Raw genomic sequence first — 20,268 nt, 5'->3', positions numbered from 1 at the left:
CGGAACCAATCTGGTCAGGTTATGAGGGCCTTTCTAACCAATCACAGCTCTCAGCTCACAGCCGGGTGTCTGGCCTACACTGCACAGAGAAGAGATTCCAGAGCCACTTGATTTCCAGGCAGCATCCAGGCGGGAAACCTGATCCCACCTAATTGCCGGTAGGACTAAACAAATCAAGCTGGCTGTGGCTATTCCTCCTTCCTCTCCCCACTTCAGTTGTCATTAGAATAAATTACTGTCTTTGGAAACAGAGTTAGCTCCTTAAAAAAATTGCAGTCTATAAATGCAAAGCAGCAGTGGAATTCAGAGCCAGGACCCTGAATGGCTGTGAGTTTGCATCTGTAGTGTTTGGCACAGTTCAGTAAAAGAGCAAACGCCAATTAAATTTTATTTTTGTTTTCCTTAGCAATGTCCCCAGGTGGGAATAAATAATCCTTATTAGATATTCAGCACTCCCTGTTTCTACCCTTACCAAAATAAGGTTACAGAAGAAAACTTAATAAATGATATAGCTATGATAAACATTAAAACAGAAGAAAATATCCAAATGAGGCTTACCATCATATAACAAAGTCCATTCCAGATGAATTAAATAGTTAAATGTAAAGAGTAAAAAAATCAAAGTATTAAAAGTGGAAACTAGAAGAAAATAAAGGTAACCATAAAAGTTCTGGGTTAGGAAGGACTTTCTTAGCTTAAACATTATGTAAAAGATAAGTAAGGAAAAGCTTATTTTGACTGTTGAAGAGCTAAAGTTGTGTATGATTTTAAATATAGTGTGACCTTTGAGGTCTTTCCAGTCTCTCCTTCCTTTGGACTCGCCTGACATTTTACTCCCTAACCCAAATCAGCTACTGAAGTTCCCTTAACCAGCCAGCACTCTGGCCCTGTCTGTAGGTTCCCTTTACCTGGAATGACTTTTCCCACCGTGTTCCTTGTTGCTTTCTAGTAGTTTGCTCAGTATTTTACAGTTAAGAATCATCTCCTCTGTGAAGCCTTTCCTGATCCCAACAACTCGTGCATCCAGTATTGCTTATTTGCACTTCTAATGAAACATGTCAAAACCTTAACTGTTTACCTGCCTGCCTCCCCCTATTAAACCCTGAGATTAAGAGTAGGGACTGTGTGTGTTTTGTCCATGATGACTAGACCAGTGCCTGACACATTGGGAAAACTCAGATTAAATGTGTGTTGAAGGCAAAAATCACCTTGAGAAAAATATCCACCATAAATGCAAAAGACAATATATTTATATTTTTATAGAGAGCCTGTAAAAATCAATAAAGCTATTTAATATCTTACAAGATAAATCAACAATTAAATTCACAGATGAGGGGAAAGAAATGGTAAAGAATTAAACTCCATCAGTGATCCAATAAACACAAGTTAAACTTAGTATTTCTCTTTCAAATTATTCAGTTTTCCCTTTAATTTTCAGACTTCTTAGGACTGGTAAAGGTATAGTGAAATAGGTACTGTCTTATACTATTGGTGAAAGTTGACAGCATGTACTGAAAAGTTGCAACATTTTTATGTTTTTTGAACTAATGATTGCCCTTCTGGGGAGAACTTTGCTCAGAATATTTTCTGAAAGAACAAGTTTTACTCAAAGCTTTTCACTATAGTGTAGTTTATAGCAAATAAAGTTGGAAACCTAAACGTCCAAAAAGAGAATATATTAAGAAAATTATGAGATTTTCACATAACAATATTATTCAGCCATTAAACATTATCATATTTACAGGTAATTTAATGGCATGAAAATGCTTATGTTAGAAAGATAACCAAATGATCTTGATGCTATGAAAACTAAGCATAGAATGAAGAGTTGACAATTTCTGTAATCACTGTTTCTGGTGTCAGACTTTATCTCTTAAGTCATAATGATAAAGAGAAAACCTAGGTGTTAGTATATCTGTTAGGTGGATTTTTTAATGCTTCAGATTTCACTGGGAGCAAAACAGATCTGAAAGAATAGTTTCAGATTTTCCCTTTGGTCTCAAAGATCAGGCTATCATGTCCCAAATCTTGAATCTCTTGTCTACACAGGAAAAGCAAGGTAGAAGACTGAGGAAATTTCCTGAACTGAAATTTTAATAACTACTTGCATTATAAAATATTGAGGTTTTATGAAAGTGGGTTCCAAAGTCTTAAAAAACATGGGTTAAATTTATTTGTAACTTTTCCTTTTATCTTCTTGACTTTTCCTTGCATTTCAACTTTATACGCTTAAATGGAACTTGTAAAGTTAAGGCAAGTGACTAGAAAATTAGAATAGTCCTCTTCAATTAAATAAAAAGGTCATACATAATTGAACATTTTTTTTTTGCTGAGTACCTTATATGGTTGCCTGATATAGTTCAGTGACGCACAGAATATGTGAAAAAAAAAAGACTGGAAAAATACTCAAAATGTTAATAGCAGTTGTTTCTTGAGGTGAGCTATGGATGTTTTCCCTCCTTTTTCTCCTTTTCTAAATCCCTTTTAGTTTATAGTTATTTGTTGATCAGGGTTTCCACATTTAAAATATTTTATATTTCTTCTATGTTAAAATTGTTTGAAATAACAAATCCATTGATTTTTTTCTTTTTTTTAAAAAATGTATTGTTTTTCAATTACAGTTGCCCCATTTTTCCCCCAGTGCTCTCCCCTGCCCCACCCTCCCACCCCTGCTCCCACAGTCAATTCCCACCTGTTGTTCATGTCCATGGGTCCTTTATACTTGTTCCTTGACAAGACCCTTCCCCTTCTTTCTCCTGTTATTCCATCCCCTCCTCCCTCAGGTTGCTGTCAGTTTGTTCCTTATTCCCATGTCTCTGGTTCTGTTCTGCTAACTTATTTGTTTGTTCATTAGTTTCCACTTACAGGTGAAATCATATGGTATTTGTCTTTCAATGCCTGTCTTATTTCACTTAGCAAAATACTCTCCAGTTCCATCCATGCTGTCACAAAAGTTAGGAGTTCCTTCTTTCTTTCTCCTGCATAGTATTCCAATGTGTAAATGTACCACATTTTTTTGATCCACTCATTTACTGATGGACACTTAGGCTGCTTCCAGCACTTGGCTATTGTATAAATAACGCTGCTATGACCATTGAGGTGCACAGATTCTTTTGAACTGGTGTTTCAGCATGCTTAGGGTATAATCCTAGCAGTGGGATTGCTGGGTCAAAAGGCAGTTCCACATTTAGTTTTTTGAGGAAATTCCATACTGTTTTCCACAGTGGCTGCACCAGTCTGCATTCCCACCAACAGTGTACCAGGGTTCCCGTTTCTCCACATCCTCGCCAGCACTTGTTGTTTGTTAGTTTGTGAATGATGGCCATTCTGACTGGTGTGAAGTGGTATCTCATTGTGGTTTTTATTTGCATCTCTCTATGGCTAGTGATGTTGAGCATTCTTTCATATGCCTTTGGGCTCTCTGTATTTCCTCTTTGGTGAAGTGTCTGTTCAGGTCCTATCCCATTTTTAAATTGGATTGTTTGTCTTCCTGGTGTGGAGTCATATGAATTCTTTATATATTTTTGATATTAAACCCTTATCCAGGGTATCACTGGCAAATATGTTTTCCCATACTGTTTTCCCTTTTCATTTTGCGGATGTTTTCTTTAGCTGTGCAGAAGCTAATTTTCAGCAGTAATATAAGGTAAATCAACATTGCTAGTCTTCTTCCTGGTCTTCAAAATACGCATTTTCTTCATCAAAATCGGCTCGTTTAGATCCAGTTTTGTAGAAAGAAGGGAGCTGTGGTGGAGCCAACTTTCCAAATCCAGAGGTAGAGCTGTTTGCCCCGAAGGCACTGTGTGATTGTTGTGGGAGTTTTGGCTCCTCCTTCTTTCCAGCACTAATAGCAAAACCTCCAAAGCCAAATCCCCTCTTGGTGCCAGGGCCACATTTATTCCAGTTCATGGTGTCGACAACTGATCATGCACAAACCTGCTACTGTAGTAGCAGCTACTACTCCCTCCCACGTGGGGAGAATCCCATGGCCTAAAGTACATGCCAACCAGGTCGGATCCCACTGCACTCCTCCCTCTCTGCCCCTTTCACTGCTGCTACTGACGATCTCCTGTAAATTATTTTTCAAGGCAAGAATCTCACAAAATCTTAATCAATATTCATTCATTGATTTATTCAACAAATATTTGCAATGTACGGAGTGGGGCTAGATGCAAGTATACATTAATAAATTAGATACCATCGTCGTCGTCGTCGTCGTCGTCAGCAGCCGTCCGTCTCGAGAGACGATGGCGTAGCTTCTTGAGAGTCTATCTGCACCGCCGAGAATGGCTGTGCAGTCCGACTCGGGAGTGACAATCCCTGCCACACTTGTTACAGGTGAAGGCAGATGGCCGTTGTTGCTGCTGTTGACACTGCTTCCGCCTCGATCTTTTCTGGGCCGCCTCCTCGTTGCGCGCAGCCTCTGCACGTGACGTACCTTGCCTGACCGCGAGCCTCCAGGCTAGGCGGTCGTCTGCTTGAACTTCCCATGTGTTGAGATTGATGGAGCATTGTGTCATGTCCTTTTTGCAGATGTCTTTGAACCGCAGTTTTGGGCGCCCTGTCATCCTCTTGCCTTCTGCTAGCTCGCCGTAGAGGAGGTCTTTGGGGATACGGCCTGCATCCATTCTTTTGACATGGCCGAGCCACCTGAGGCGTCTCTCGCTAAGAACTGCATGCAAACTGCTCATATTGGCTCGCTTCAGCACCTCGGTGTTGGGGACCTTATCCTGCCAGGCGACACGCAGGACGCGTCGCAGGCACCTCATGTGGAAGCTGTTGAGTTTCCTTTCGTGCCTTGCGTAGGTGGCCCACGTCTCGCTGCCATAGAGGAGAGTGCTGAGTACGCAGGCTTGGTAGATGCGCAGTCTGGTTTTCTCAGTGAGGCTGGAATTGTTCCACGCTCGCCGGTTCAGTCTGGCCATAACTGTGGCTGCCCTGGCGATTCTCCGGTTGACCTCCAAGTCAACTGACAGAGAGCTCGAGATGGTGGACCCGAGGTAAGTGAAGTCGTTGACAACCTCCAGGGTGTACCCGTCAATGGTGATGCATGGGGGAGTCCCCGTGCCTTGAGCCATAACATTCGTCTTCGTCAGGCTGATGGCTAGTCCGAACTCCTTGCATGCGTGGGAAAGGCAAGTGACTAGCTGCTGAAGTCCCTCTTCAGAGTGTGATGTCAAAGCTGCGTCGTCGGCGAAGAGCATCTCACGGATGAGCACCTCTTTGACTTTGGTCTTGGCTCATAGACGGGCCAGGTTGTAGAGCTTGCCATCGGATCTGGTGTGAATGAAGACACCCTTGCTGCAGTCTTTAAAGGCGTATTGGAGGAGCAGATACCATCACTCTTCAAAGAACTTATAGTTTAGTGATAATGACTTTTGGTTACTCTCTGCCATGGTTGTTTTCTTTGTTCTACCTTTTTTTCCCTAGCTACTTTTGATCCTCAAAGTAATCAGTATATTCCCTTCCCAGAGGCCCAAGGCATAAAACTTGGCCAACGCGCTCCCTAGTGGTGACCAATGAGTCCCTTCCATTTGCCTTCAGGTTTTCTAATGTCTATCTCTCCTTTTTTATCCACAACTTAGGCTTGTGCACTGACTGGGAATTGAACCTGTATGATGGTCCAACCACTGAGCCATACTGGTAATGCTTCTTTCTTCAAAAGCTACTATTATAGTTCTTCGATATACCCTACATAGTACTAGGCATTTGTACATCTCTCATTTAATTATATCTAACAATCTTTTGAAAGACAGGCATTATTATCCACATTTTATAGTTTACAGGGAATAAAGAAACTAAGGTACAGAAAGGTTAAGCAAGTTGCTCCAGGTCACCCAAAGAGTAAGAGATAGAGCCAAATTCAAATGCAGATCTTTTTGATACCAAAGCTAATGATCTTTAGTTCATACTTCAGTCATTTGCTCATTTATTCATTCATTCAATTCATATGCCAAGAAATTATTCCGTCGTCGGCAGCCATCCGTCTCGAGAGACGATGGTGTAGCTTCTTAAGAGTCTATCTGCACCGCCGAGAATGGCTGTGCAGTCCGACTCGGGAGTGACACAGTATCTGTCTCCTCCCGTGTTGAATCGACATCTTGCAATGACACTGGAGTGTCCTCTCCAGTGAAGCTGAAGCTACAGAGCCTGGGCAGGGTGATATGGAGGGTCTGCTGTTGCCCATCCAGCAGACCCCCCCTCTCTTCGCAGCTGAAGGGCCCAAGGGAAAGATGGAGTCAATACAGCTTGGCTTCAGGTGCGCCGCAGGAGTTGCCGGTGTTGACTACAACGTCAAACCGCCTTAGGGACTCTGGCTCCGGATTTTCTGTCGGGGTTTACTCCCTTAGCCTTTCCCCTGAAGAGGTATGCCGCAAGGCAGCGGAGGTTTTTTGGAATCAGAGTTTTCCTTCTCTGCCAAGAAATTATTATGTTGAAGGTTATAGTCCCAGCTCTTAAGATGATTACAGCCTAATGATGAAGACAAATGATAGAAAAATAGCAGTTCAGTGTGATAGCTGCTGACATAACTATGAATACATCAGATACATCGCTCCTCTTGAAGAATAAAGATAAGAAAGCAATGATCTGAAGTCTGATCCTGCATCCTGACTAAGCTACTTAGAGTGGTAGAATGAATCTTCTTGTAAGGCTGAAGGAGAACCAGGCCTTTTGGAACAAGTCAGCCAAAGAAGTGGAAAGAACATTCTGTGACTGGATCAAACACATGGGGGCATTTGTTTTGTGAAACAAACTAGTGAAATTAGTGAATGAGCCTGGGAGGGATGGAGACAGGAGAAGAGATGAGAGCACAATCACAAGCAGTACAGGCAAAGGTGGATATTTAGGGTTTTCACTTGCATGGTTAATTTCACTTGCATGGTGAATTCACTTGCAGAGATGTATACAGAAGAAATCCAAGCAAGTTCCCTGGTACACACAGCGAGGTCTCGCTGGAAGAACTTAGCCTAGACTAACAGTAATCACACTTTTGGTGGATTCCTAGGCCATGAGAGCAGGCCATGGGGTTCCTAGTGTTACAGAATCCTGCCAGTGCTATTCTGGAATACCTGTGGAGTTTGATTGCCCACTGCAAAGAAACATGACTCCCGATGCAAGAAGGAAAAATGAAAGGGGCTGTTTATTTAAAGATTATACAGATTCACCCTTGCTGGTGTGGCTCAGTGGATTGAGTGCCGGCCTGTGAACCAAAAAGTTGCTATTTCAATTCCCAGTCAAGACCCATGCCTGGTGGGTCAGGTCCCTGGTTGGGGGCGTGGGAGAGGCAACCAGTCGATGTATCTCTCACACGGTGATGTTTCTCTTCCTCTCTCCCTCCCTTCCCCTCTCAAAAAATAAATCTTTAAAGGTTATACAGATTCAGTATAATGGAGGATTTTTGCCGTTAAGTCCCACTCCCTTTAAAATACCCCAAAACACATAATCCTGCCCCACTTTACCAAATCAGGCCAATTTCAGAATACACCAGTCAGAGGTACTGTCTTTCAGAAAAGCAGAAGTCTGCGGCTCAGCATTCCCAGTCCCAGCTCAGTTCATCTGTGCCAGTCAGGTTTCCCAGTGGGTCTCCTCTTTATTACTCCAGCTCTTACTCCTACCCATGTGGCACCTCCTTACACACCAGACCTCATGGTGTACTGGGCACTCCCGTCCTACACTCTCTCAGACCCCGTGCTCTCTCCCTCCTTCCCCACCTTCCTCCCTCCCTCTCTCTTTCTCTCTGTCTCTCTCAGCCCATCCTTATTTTAAATGCTCAGCCTGAAACTTCCTATGTGACCACATATCCAGCCCCTCCTATGATGTGCTACTTTTGCCAGTTCCCCATATCTTTTACCTTCTTTTGGCTGCCATCTTTAGTCAGGGCAAGAGTTCTCATGATGCACAGATACCTGGGGTGGGCATCTACCTCCCCTGGCTTTGTCATGAGTCACTGTACGCCAGGGGTGGCAACACAGCTGTCAACTTACCATTGTTATGCAAAGTATCTTAAAAGACCTATCATCTACTTCTCCCCAATCCAGGCTTGTGAGAGTTTATGCTCTGCTATTTTCAGGGACCGCTGCTCTTCACCCCATTACAATTGGATCCTCCCTACCTACTTAGAAGCTGCAGCAGTCATGGTGAATGGAGAAATTTAGGCGTCTCTGGAAAGAGTCAGCAGTGGCTCTTTTAAATATTACTTCATTTTTTTCAAATAATGTAATCTTGAAGTGTTTTCATTTGAGGGAGACACAAATTACAGCTCTGGATTTCTCCAGCACCCGTGTCTATATAACATGCCATTCTTCTGATAGAAGGGGTCACTTCTCCCTGGACACAGGGCAGACTCGATTCCAGGCAGGGTCAATCTCAAGGTCTTGCTCTATCCATTCCTGGACACAAGAGGGCTCAATAGGTGCAGACGTGACCCAAGCCTGGCCATTGTCTCCCAGAGATCTCTCAAACTGAACCTAGAAAAGAGAAGTGCTTTCAGCCAAGAGATTGGAAGTTCTTCCATTCCCTTGGAGATAGTATCTAAGTTCCTGGTTCCAGCCTGTGAGTCCCCCAAATAACATAGGTTCCTGCAATACTTCTTTAATTCTGAGGGCTAACTCAATATATTTCCAATACACTCCCTGTTGGAGGGCTTATTTCTAGTTGTGTTTTCTGAATTAAAAAGAAAAATGAATTCAGGTTGCCCACCCTTTATAATGCATGGAAGTCCCCTTTTGCCTTCCTTTTGTAGCTAGGTGAGATTTAAGGTTGTGATTTACATTTTCTTTTTCAGAAAAAAAAAATGTGACATGAAATCCTCTGATGTCTTGGGGCAGTCGAAGGTACTGCAGGAAGCATGTTTCTATTACTCACTTTGGTGTCAGGGATCTCGATATTCCAGGAAGCAGGCACTCCTAGTCCTAGACGGGGAGATGTTAGAACCAATCTCACTAGTGGTGCTTCAGATCTTGCTGACTGCTGGGAGGTGGTGGCTGAGCAAGTAACTGAAAGAAAGGCTGAGAAAGCAGCTTGTGTGTACTGTGAAGTGGCAGGAGCTGGAACAGGATTTGCATTTCTGCTACTGTCCAGGCGAGCTTGGAGGTTAGCCTCCACTCAGCTCATCTTGCCCCGCCCCATAGTCAGCCCAGGGAGAGGAAATAGTTAGACTAAACACCCCCAAAAGGCCTTGACATACAATGGGAAAGTCGTTTATCTAGGTTAGTTGCTCTTTTGGGCAACTGTGTAGAAGGTTCTGATATCTGTTTTAGGGAGGAGGCAAGCACTCTAGTTGTTTTCAATAACATTTGTTAGCCGCCTGTTGCAAGATCTCACTCGCCTCCACCATCCAGGCTTCTTCTAGCCCACATTAAATCACTTTTTGTTTTGAGAGAGGCAGACTAGTAGAGTCCTAAGAGAGATTAATGCTCTCTATATTAATATTATCCAAAAATGTCTCTGTGGAAAACGTTTCAAGAATAAATTTTAATGTATCTTCAAAGCTTCTCAACTAATTTTTAAAAGTAAAAACTCTTAATAAAATAGATAAGACCACCCACTTAGAGGAAATAATGTCCAGAATTGTAGTAAAGACTCTCATAAAACATTAGAAATTTAGATTTTAGGATTCATAATATACAGTATTTCATTTAAAATAAGAAGTCAGATTAATTTGAAAATACATTTGAATCATAATTTATTCTAAGGGTTTTTACAAAATATGTTATGAAAATTATACATATGTAGGAAGTACAGTATAATTCAACAATTTACATTCTAATTAAAACTTGGTTGCAAATCATGTCTGTGACCACTCTCATGCTGCTTTCATATAATAGAGTTATAAGAAAAACAGAATCTTATACGTATATGCAAGGTCTTTTGGTTTTTTTACATACTCTATTACAAAATACAGGCTTGATACCTACCTCAGGAGAAAATTAAGCCAAAAAATGAATTCCATGTATGGCCAGTGGGTGGCACCAAAGCACACTCGAGACTTTTAACACTGGGATGAGGGAAAGCAGTTTCTCAAGATACAAAATACATGCGGTAAACTCAGTCTCATTGCCTTAACATGGAATTCCATATTTTAATAGAGATTACAGAGTAAATAGATTTATTATGGTCAAATTCTTTATCATCACTGATATTCTTCCTTTTCTCTGCCTCATATTAGTATCCTTTTGTCACTTTTTCCCACAACCTACACATTTTCAGTCTTGTAAGGAATTTCGGTGGTCAAGGGGCAGGCTGTCCTGAAGTAGCTCAAGACTGGGGTGAAGCACATGATGGGAAACTTGAAAACTTTTTCCATTAACAACACGTCACGTTTAATATTTTTTAGCAGCTTTTTCTTTGAAGCAACAGTTGAATTTTCCTAGTTTTCTTAAATATCTCTTTATCGTTGGAGTCACAAATACATTATACATTTGTTGTTATTTAAATTTCTTGGGCCTGTAACCAAAGAGGCACCTGCAGGTTGACTTTGACATGCTATGACCACTCTCATGTGCTCTCATGTTGGTATTCATTAGTGCCAACAGGTAGGAGGTGAAGATCTCTGTCCACACAGTCAGGTTTTCAGGGTCACATTCCACCTGTTTAGTGTTTTCAGCAGAGGAGCCAATGGACTTTGGATTCATTTGGAAATCTTGGCAATCAACAGCATTCTGAGAGGCAGGGTTGCTTCAATCCAAGTGTTGGGGGAATTTACCATCTTTTCCCAGAAAGCAACTTCCTCTGAAGTAGAGTCCATCCAATCCACTTCAGTACCATAGCTTTTACCTGAAAAAGAAGGAAACTTTGCATTAAGAAAGGAGTAGTTCATGGTGGTGGTGGTGGGGGTCATTCCATTCTTATCACCAATGGAAGTCAGCTAGGAAGAGTTTTAACATCACCAGGAGGGGAGATCTGGGACCCAATACAAGGAAGAACTATTTAACCATCTGAGAAGAGTACTCAAAAGCTAGATGACAACCTGTCACAGGTACAGGGGAGGGGAGCGGTAGGAAGGATTCACACATTGGGTTGGAAGAGATGCTAGGTGAACTCCAAGGAGGTGTGATTACAGCTTGAGTGTTGAACAGACTCAACTTTGAATGTTGGCCCTGCCACTTAATAGCTCTGTTAAGTTTTTGAACATCAGTTGTTCTGGAGACATTAGTAACTGCTCATAGAATTGTTGTAGGATTAAGTGAAATAATGGAAATAAAGCACTCAGTACAGCAGTTAGCACTCCATAAATGTTAGCTACTATTATTAATGAAAGCACATTTTTAGCTATAAAGAGCCATAAATTTATGCTTTTTCAGGGAAGAGTGGTGATGGGGGCTTGTCCATTCCCTCTCCCCCACAATAAGGTAACCTCTATGTGGAGAGACTCTGCATCCTGGTAATCCTCACATCCAGAGCCCTTTGCACACACAGCCTGATATTCCTTCACTTGTTCATTCCATTGCACTTAATAGAAATAAAATATCCGCTTTCATGAGGAAGAAGCAAAGCAACAAATCTCTAGTGTCTCCAGAAGCATTTGGCTCACAGAAAATAAAAAATGTAACAAATATTAATTACCTGTTCCAAAACCAATCCGAAGACCTCCCAAAAACTGGTTGGTTAATTTGTAATGGTCCCAGACGGTAAGCTCTACACAGGCCTCTGTGAGATCTTCTGGCCTGAACCCATCATACACCATGGTGTGGTTGAAGACAGGGTTGGTGGTTTTCCCTACAGCTCTTGTCTTCTGGCGACTTTTCCTACTTGTGTCTGGAAGGATTGTACTACAAAAAGAAACATTGTTGGGAGAGCACTTGAATAAGATAGTGAACATTTATGCTTCCAGCGTACTTCAACACAGCTACTGAGGATTGGTGGAAGGAATGGAAGGAAAGAGTGTAGAGAAACTGTACTGGGGAGGCGGTGGGTTGCATCCCTCTGGAAAGGCCATGCATCAGAGCTTTGAATCCTGACTCTGCCACTTATTGGCTGTGTATTGTAGGGGAAGTTACTTAACCTCTCAGACACTTGCTTCCTCATCTATAAGATCAGAATGGTAATGCCTACTTCATAAGGTTAATAATAAAATTACACATTAAGCAAACAACTTAGTTCAGTTCCTATATTTAGTAAATACTATGTAGCAATTGTTTGAGGATTCCTTTAAAATTTGGAAGCACAGTCGATTCCTGAATATCTGTGATAGCCTAAGAAATTGGTCTTCTACAGAACTGAAAAAGAAGAGAAACCTCTCCAATTTGTTAAGAGTTGATTTGGGGAATAAATTATGTATTTGCAATCATTTACATTTAATTTGTGGTAAAAACTGAATTAACTTTAACCCATTATGCCCCTTGTAAAGGCAAGAAGGTCTGAGACTAGTCTCAAAATATGAGACTGACCTGAGCTGAAGAATTTTACTAGTTCATATTTATGAAGAATGCATTGTCTTTTTGTTTATTGATGTTTTCTTTTGCTGTGTAGACACATTCTTTTATTTTTGCTTTTACTTTCCTGGCCTTTGGGGTCAAGTTTACTAAAACCTCTCTAAGACCAAGGTCCATAAATTTAATACCAATGTTTTTTCTATGTATTTTATTGTTTCAGGTCTTATATTCAAATCTTAAATCCATTTTGAGTTAATTTTTGTGTATAGTGTCATGCCCCTATGTTCATTGCAGCATCATTAACAATAGCCAAGACATGAAACAACCTAAGTGTCCTTTGATGGATGATTAGATAAAGAGAATGTGGTACATTTATACAATGAAATACTACTCAGCCATAAAAAATTATGAAATACTACCACTTGTGACAACATTGATAAATCTTGAGTGTATCATGCTAAGTGAAATAAGTCAGGTGGAAAAGGGCAAGAACGATACAATTTCACCCATATGTAAGATGTAAAACAGAAAGCAACATACAAACAAAACAAACTCACAGACATAGATAATAGTATGGTGGTTACCAAAGGGGAAGGGGGTGGTGGTGAGGGGAGGATGAAGAGAGTAAAGGGGGTCAAATATATGATGATAGAAGTGCACACAATGCAATATACAGATGATGGATTATGGAATTGTACACCTGAAACTTATACAATGTTATTAACTCTTACCCCAATAAATGCAATTTTTTAAAAAGAACATGTATAGGGACAATCATAAATAATGTCATATAAAATTAAATAGCTACATCTGGATTTCTGGTAGACTCTGTATAGATAAAATTAGTCAGAAGGAGCTAGGATGGCACACTAATCTGTGTTTAGTTACTGTTTACTAGATACCGGGCATTTATATGTACAACAGGGAAAAAAAGTTTGCCACTTAAGAACCCAAATTGTCCTAAGCTCTTATAAACTATTAGCACAGGTCTGTTTAGCAAATAACTTTCCAGATATTTACAGATATTTGCAAAAGGCCTTTTTGCAAATGGGCAACAAAACAGGTGCTTCATAGAGGAGCCAAGGGGTGTGACATCCCACTGTAAAAATTCATTAACTCTTTAGTACTAAATATTGTTCCTGCCAGTAGATGTACCCCCTAGAAGACATTACATATCTGAGTATGTGGCCCCTGGTTTCATTTTTATATATGCCCTCTCATCTTTATGCTTTTAAAACTATATGAAGCCTAGGGGTTGGGAGGGTTCATGTCATAGATCCCTCTAGTCCATGTAGTCACCGTCTCAAGTTATTTAAACTATGGATGACAAGTGTCAGTATCACAGATATAGGGAATGAAAATCAGCCAGCAAAGCCAGGCTACTGTAGAAAGAACTGAGGGAGGCCGAGTTGTCAATGCTGTTACCATTTAACAAAAGAACTTAGATGGCTGCCCCTTAGCAGTGGTAGGTCAAGGCATTCCTTCACCCAGATGTGCACTTCTCCAGTTGTAGGGAGCTTTTTACCTATAATAAAGAAGAGAAAAAAATAAAATTTTACTACCATTCTTCTCTTGGCAATACCCTATCTAAAGATGCCAATCTGAAAATGGTCTACCACAAAGATATAGCTAATGCTTGATGATATGATCCTAATTGGTTAGATCTATACATTCTTAAATATAGCTTTTATAGTCTGGCTGTACTGAGCTCAGACAGCTCTATGAAAATAATTTATATGATTCCAAGTATAGAGTATTACATCATTCCTGTTAGGTTTTGCTTGGCTCAACAGGATCAATTATAGCCATCAGGTATGTGAGTTATCCATTTACAATTATATTCAAAATATCTCAGTGAAATGCATATACCTTTAAACACTAATACCAATATCAGTTGGTGCTGCCAGGAGGTATTTTAACTGTAAAATTGTAAAATAACCAAAACAGGTACTGGCTAAGGTACAGTCACTCTTCTTGTTAAAAGTAGAGTGCAAAAGGGTATACATTTTATAAGACTATTATATACACACATGTAATAGTGAATATTAGGGACAGGGTATTACTGAAAAGTTGGTTTAGTCTGATGTTTTTCTCTAGATTGGGTACACCTTAACAGAGGAATAGTATCATATTTTTCTGGATGAGTTAACCCAACCAGTATTTAATGAGCATGTATTATGTGTTCAGCTTATGCTAGGAATGTCATTGAGTATACAAAGAATATAAGAAATCATGCCCTTGGGAAATGTTTACTATTAAACTAGAGAGAGTAATTCAATAAAAACTATAAAAATGCAATATGGAATGAAATGCCATGTTCTTACTCTAAAGTTTAGGAGATGTGATCAGTGAGGGGGAATATAGTCAGGAAAAGTTATATGGGGGAGATTGGACTTCATCTAAGACTTGGAAAGGTTGAGAAGAAGATTAAGTCAATACAGAGAATAGAAACTACATGAGTCAAAATTCAGACGAGGTGGAGCCCATCACAACACACAGCCCCCAGCTCCCACCACCAAGAAATGATAGTGGGGAAAATGGGAAATGAGATTGGCAGAATTTCTCTGCACGTTGACCATAAATGATAGGATACAAATTATATATAAAAGAATCTGCCTTTTAGAAAGATTCAGAAGTAACAAGATGGTGGTTTGGCCACCATTTGACCTAAAGATATGTTTGCTTGTCCTCCAATTCTTTTTTTTTTTTTTAACTGAATTAGAATGTCTCTAGTTCAGTCACTGTCTTTACTATCCATTGTCTTTCAGCCCACTAGCTTCACTGCATGGTTACTGAAAGCATTTACTTGTGCAATCCCTGATTTCAGTCATAATCGTCACACAGATTCTTAAGAAGAATAACTTGGGGAACTTGCCTGAGAAATGAGAGGTGGGCTGGCATTCATTTCCTGCCTGTCTCTTGCTCCTTAATGGGGCTGCAGACCTGAGGCCCTAACAGCAAGGACTAGTATCTTCAGGAAAGATTATAATTAGTAATCAACAGAAAAAATCTCTCTCTCCTGATGAGACCTTGAGAGTGGAAGACCAATGAGCTTTAATTTCTTAGGGGCTCATATGAATTCTCCCAGTTCCCACCTGTGAAAGACAATGCTCAGGTTCCATTCTTATCACAGCACTGTCAGTAGGTCCAAATTCTGTATACAGGAAAGACCATTCACATTGTGCAGACACAGACTTTTGGGAGATTAAGGTGAAAGTTAAAATATGGACTGGAAACTGGACTGGGAAAAAATGAGAATTTTTCTCATAGAAACAGAAAGTGTAATGGTGGTTACCAGGAGCTGGGGGGAAGTTGTAATTCAATGGCATGAACCCTGAGAAGAAAAAATATACCTACTAAGAAGGGCTTCTGGTGACTAACTGGGATCAAATGAAAAAGCAGAGCCTAGTAGCCATTTCTGCACAGGGACCTCTCATGCAACCTGCCTGCTCTGTAATAAACTGCCTGCCTACACTGTGTTTCTGCCATTTGAGCCAGCCCTTATAAAGGAGTTCCTGTAATCCCATTTCAACCAATAGGATTGAGGCTTTCCCCATCCAATTGGAGCTGTGCAACCCCAGCCAATCAGAGCAACTCTATTCTGACCCATAAGGACAGTGTCTTTTGAACTAATAAAACTGCAAGGACTTGGAATCCTCATTTGCATGAGCACAGACCAATCAGGGTCCAGGGTGGGGACTTCTGTCCATATTAGCCAGCGCCCTTCTGGCTCAGGGAGTGCACTTTCCCTTTCCACCCCAGGAGGAAGCCTGTGTCTCCCTGGCTGAGCTGAAACACTGAAGATGTGTCATCTGAGCAGAGCAAAGCCAATCAGATCACTGGGTGGAGCTGACTGGTACAAAGCAGAGCACTGAGGAGCAGAGAAGAACTGTCTAGCTGGAGAGGGGCCTGGACCCAGGGCCCCCTGGCCTCAGAGTTGTTCTATAGCCATGCTGTTTTCCAGCCATACTATATCACAATTGACTCTCTTTTGTACTGAGTAAAGTTCCCTTCTTCACCCCAGATTGAATTGGAGATTCCTGTTGGTGTTGAATTGGTGTCAACGACCACCAGTTGACAATGGATATGTTCTGGAGATCTGCTTCACACCAATGTGAATATACTTAACTAATGGTACACTTAAAAATGGTCAAGATGGTAAATTTTTTGTGTTTTTATCACAATAAAAAAATGAGAATTTTCTAGTTTACAGCTGTGAATTGACTCATTTGGTCTATACAATTACTAAGTTAAAAGTTTGTTTAAGGCTTCACCTTTGAAAATATCACACAACCCAAATAAAACCTTGGAGAGTGGGGGATAAAAGAAGGGCAGGGCATAAATCTGGACAGAAGATCATTACATACCAGGAACTGGCTCTGGAACATACTGGAGAGCTAACTTCATTTCACCTCTGTTTTCTGCTTCAAGGGCAACTGGTGCTGTCTGAAAAACAAAGGACTGTCAGCAGATGTGAGACACAAAGTATTTACCCTCTTTGTTGGTCCACTGGGGCAATATATCACTCATGAGTGCCCTGGATTGAAATTTCCCTCCCCATCAGAGTTAGACTGTTACTTGTGTATCTTGAAAAACCTTTCAGGGTACCCAGAACACACTCTAAGGCATTCAGCCTCAGAGATAGTGGAGAAATCAGCATGGCTTTCTTGGAGATGGGAGACATGTTGTGGGATGCCTTGTTTTTTATAAAAACACATACATTTTGTTAATCATTCATCTAGCACTTAAAACAACTTATTCATATTCTTTCGTTGAAAGAGCAAGAAGAGTATGGGAAGGTGAGGGTAGGGGGAAAGCCAAATACTACATATTCAAAGCTGCATTAACCTGATTACTTCAGACTAAATGAGTAGATGTCTATAAGAATAACAAAGATGGGACAATAATTTTAAGATGTATATCTATTATTTTCAAGTATATGTGAGATGGTTTTACTTTCAAAATCTGGTCCTTTAGAGCCTTATTTCCAAAACAAGGCTATGCATCAGAAACATAAGGCAAGTTAGTTAAAAATGAATACTTTTGACATCTTCTGAGGAATTTAGCCAGATCTAGCAAGTCTTGGGTAGGGCTAGAAGTAAGTGCTACAGGTGATTTTGATGTGATATTTAGGAAGCATTTCTTAAAGAAACTGTCTTAATATACAGATACTAAATAACAGTTTTTATTAATAGTTTATATGTACCAATTCCAGCTGTGATGGACTAGCTGGGATCACATCAACGCTTATACTGACAACAATAGGAAAAATCAATTATAAAGTTTACCTGAAGGTGCTAAACAATTATTAAGATAGACGAGACCCAAACAGACAAGATGTTGGAGTCTGACATTTTTCTTTATTTTCCACTTTGAGGCATTAGCTGATTGTTAAGTAGTGCCAAACTGAGAGAATAAAAAAGCCTAGCAGAAAGAGACTAAGAAGCTTAGCAGGGCCCTTGGTAGTCTTACAGGGCTGGGGAGACAAAAATTGAAGTCCATGGCCAACTAAGAAGGAATGGCCTCAGATAATACTCTAGACCAGTGGTTCTCAAAGTATGATCCACAGGCCAGCATCATCATCAGTGCCTGGGAACTTGTTGGAAATGCTTATTCTTGGGCCCAGATTTTACTAAACCTTGGGAATAGGGGCCAGAAATCTGTGTTTTAATAAGTCTTTCGGGTGAATTGGAATCAGGCTAACATTTGAGAACTACTTTCCTGAGCATTTCAGTCAGAGCCCCTGAAGGGCTGTGGCGTAAGAATATGGGCAAACAAAGACTAGATCAGACCACATGTAAACCAAACCCCAACTTCTAGTCTGTTCATTCCCAGACTAGATTAAGGTGGTCTGTCCCTACTCTGTGAATCAGAAGCAAAAGTAAACACTCTCAAATTATTCCTAGAATTTTTCATATGCAATGTCCAGCATGCAATAACAAATGCAGAGATATACTAGAACAAAGGACCAAATGACTAAAATAAAAAATTTAGATAAGAAAGACTTACAAAAGTTTAAGATACTGTAGTTTTCAGATACACACTTCAAATACCTCTGGTTAACATATTTATAAAGATAATGGTAAAATGGAGAATTTTAGCAGAGAAGTGGAACTTATAAAAAATAAAATGAAAATATAAATCTGAAAATTATAATACTTGAGAACTTATAGATGGGTATCACAGCAGATGAGACATAGAAGATAAAAAAATTACTGAACTGAAAGATCGGTTAGCAAAAAATAGCCAACCTAAAGCATACAGAAGGGGAAAAGGGAAATACGGAAAAGAGAATAAGAGACATACAGAGTGAAAAAAAGAGAATGATCCCAAACTATGAATAAGTATTCCAAATGAAAATGCACTTCTATCGTAGCTTTCTCCTACATACCAGGCCTCAAACCAACCAACCAACCAACCAATCAAAAACCTCTTGAACTTACCTTCCGCTTCAGAGGGTACCACTTCAATTGTTTATTCTGTTTGTTGTCCCAGTCCCAAGTTTCCAAATCAAGTTCCACTTCCCCTAGAAAACTATTGCGTTTAAATGTATCCCGATGCCATACGGACAGGTTCAGCTTCTGTGTCTTTAAAATTTGCTTTTCGATTTTATACTGCAGTTCAAAGAAGGAAATTAAAGTGGTGAATACAGTAATACTACTTTTCGCCAAAGTTATGATATAGAGATGAAAAGAAAAGTCATCTGTGCAGATCAGATTTTCTCATCTGTTAGGTTTCAAGTCTCAAGAATATTGCAAAGTCATCTTATTCTAAGTGTCTTGTTTCAAAGAGCTAAAATCCATCTTTCACAAAAGCTGATTTTCTTTGCCCCTTTGGAAAAAGCAAACTATGGCTCAAATATCATAGCCAGTAGTAGCTCTCTAAAAACAAAAGCCAATTATTCAATTTTTACTGGATGTTTTTAGTTCTAACTAGGTATGACATGAATCAAATTCAGTCTAAAAATACAAATGAAGTTTAATCCAATGGTCTGTTTTCTACCTAAGGATAAGGTAAGTTTTTCAATAAACTTTATTTTTTAGAACAGTTTTTAGACTCACAAAAAACAGTGAAAGTACAGAGAGTTCCCATATACACCTGCCCCCCTTATACACACAATATGACCCACTTGATATCCTACAAAGACAAGGATATTTCAAGGAAAGATACACTGGTTTTTTCCTGCTTCATACGGTCAAGTGGAAAATATTTGACATCCTAAAACTTCTTCATCTAAAATACAGTCATTCCTTGATTATATGTAATCATGGAAGGGATAATAGTACTTCTAATCTAAAAATAATCTCTATTTGGCTTTATGATGTACTACTACTTGAATGTCCATTTTGGTTGTACCAGACTTGTTTTTCTCTGAGTTAACTATTTAAATTATTTGGCTTTCCCTGAGTATAGGGCTGAAGTAGTTGACCTAGAAATAGCCGGGGTGCTGAGGTATATCATAGTTAAACTGTAATTAAAAACTTGCTATAGAAAACCACAAAAAATTCACCCATGGGTGACTGAGAATTAATTTAACTCTACTACTTTTCTCAGAGGATAACCAAATACTTGGACAGAATTTTCAGAAAGAGGGAATGAATGATACTTCTATTTATAGTTTTAAATTATCTGTTACTCATGACTAAGATAGCATGACTATGACAGCAGTTTAAGGGAGAAAAGAATATAGGTATTTGAGCCAAGTATACTTTCATTCATTTGTCCAACCATCTATTTCCCAATAAAGCGTTCTTGAGTACCTATCCCAGACACTGTACCAAAAGTCAATATTTAAGTGTTTAATGTATACTCACCTCTTTTAACATTCATAACTACTGTGGTAGTTGGTAGGTTCTATTATTGTCTCCTTTTTGCAGGTGTGAAGTGCAGACAG

The 20,268-nt window shown here is 39.9% G+C and overlaps 1 protein-coding gene and 1 long non-coding RNA gene across 12 annotated transcripts in view; one reads left to right on the top strand and one right to left on the bottom strand.

Moving 5' to 3' along the window:
• Window positions 1–93: 93 nt before the first annotated feature.
• LOC150018660 (uncharacterized) lies at window positions 94–16,584 on the top strand. Its single transcript, XR_016509012.1, has 2 exons — window positions 94–158; window positions 16,137–16,584. It is a non-coding gene; the product is annotated as an uncharacterized LOC150018660 (long non-coding RNA).
• Window positions 9,669–20,268, bottom strand: part of SYTL2 (synaptotagmin like 2) — a 108,247-nt gene continuing 97,647 nt past the window's right edge. For all 11 annotated transcript variants that reach the window (XM_090265777.1, XM_090265778.1, XM_090265782.1 and 8 more), the window contains 5 exons: window positions 18,818–18,988; window positions 16,742–16,820; window positions 13,800–13,899; window positions 11,566–11,771; window positions 9,669–10,776 (listed from right to left, as the gene is read on the bottom strand). In XM_090265777.1, coding sequence (XP_090121903.1) covers window positions 10,631–10,776; window positions 11,566–11,771; window positions 13,800–13,899; window positions 16,742–16,820; window positions 18,818–18,988 — 702 coding nt within the window. In that variant the 3' untranslated portion in view covers window positions 9,669–10,630. The remainder of the gene's footprint in view (window positions 10,777–11,565; window positions 11,772–13,799; window positions 13,900–16,741; window positions 16,821–18,817; window positions 18,989–20,268) is intronic.

Source organism: Furipterus horrens, unplaced genomic scaffold, assembly GCF_987537825.1.
Source record: "Furipterus horrens unplaced genomic scaffold, mFurHor1.1.pri manual_scaffold_2, whole genome shotgun sequence".
In the NCBI taxonomy this organism is placed as follows: Eukaryota; Metazoa; Chordata; class Mammalia; order Chiroptera; family Furipteridae; genus Furipterus; species Furipterus horrens.
The sequence above is the reverse complement of the archived record's forward strand: the minus strand, read 5'-3'. Positions and strand labels throughout refer to the sequence as shown.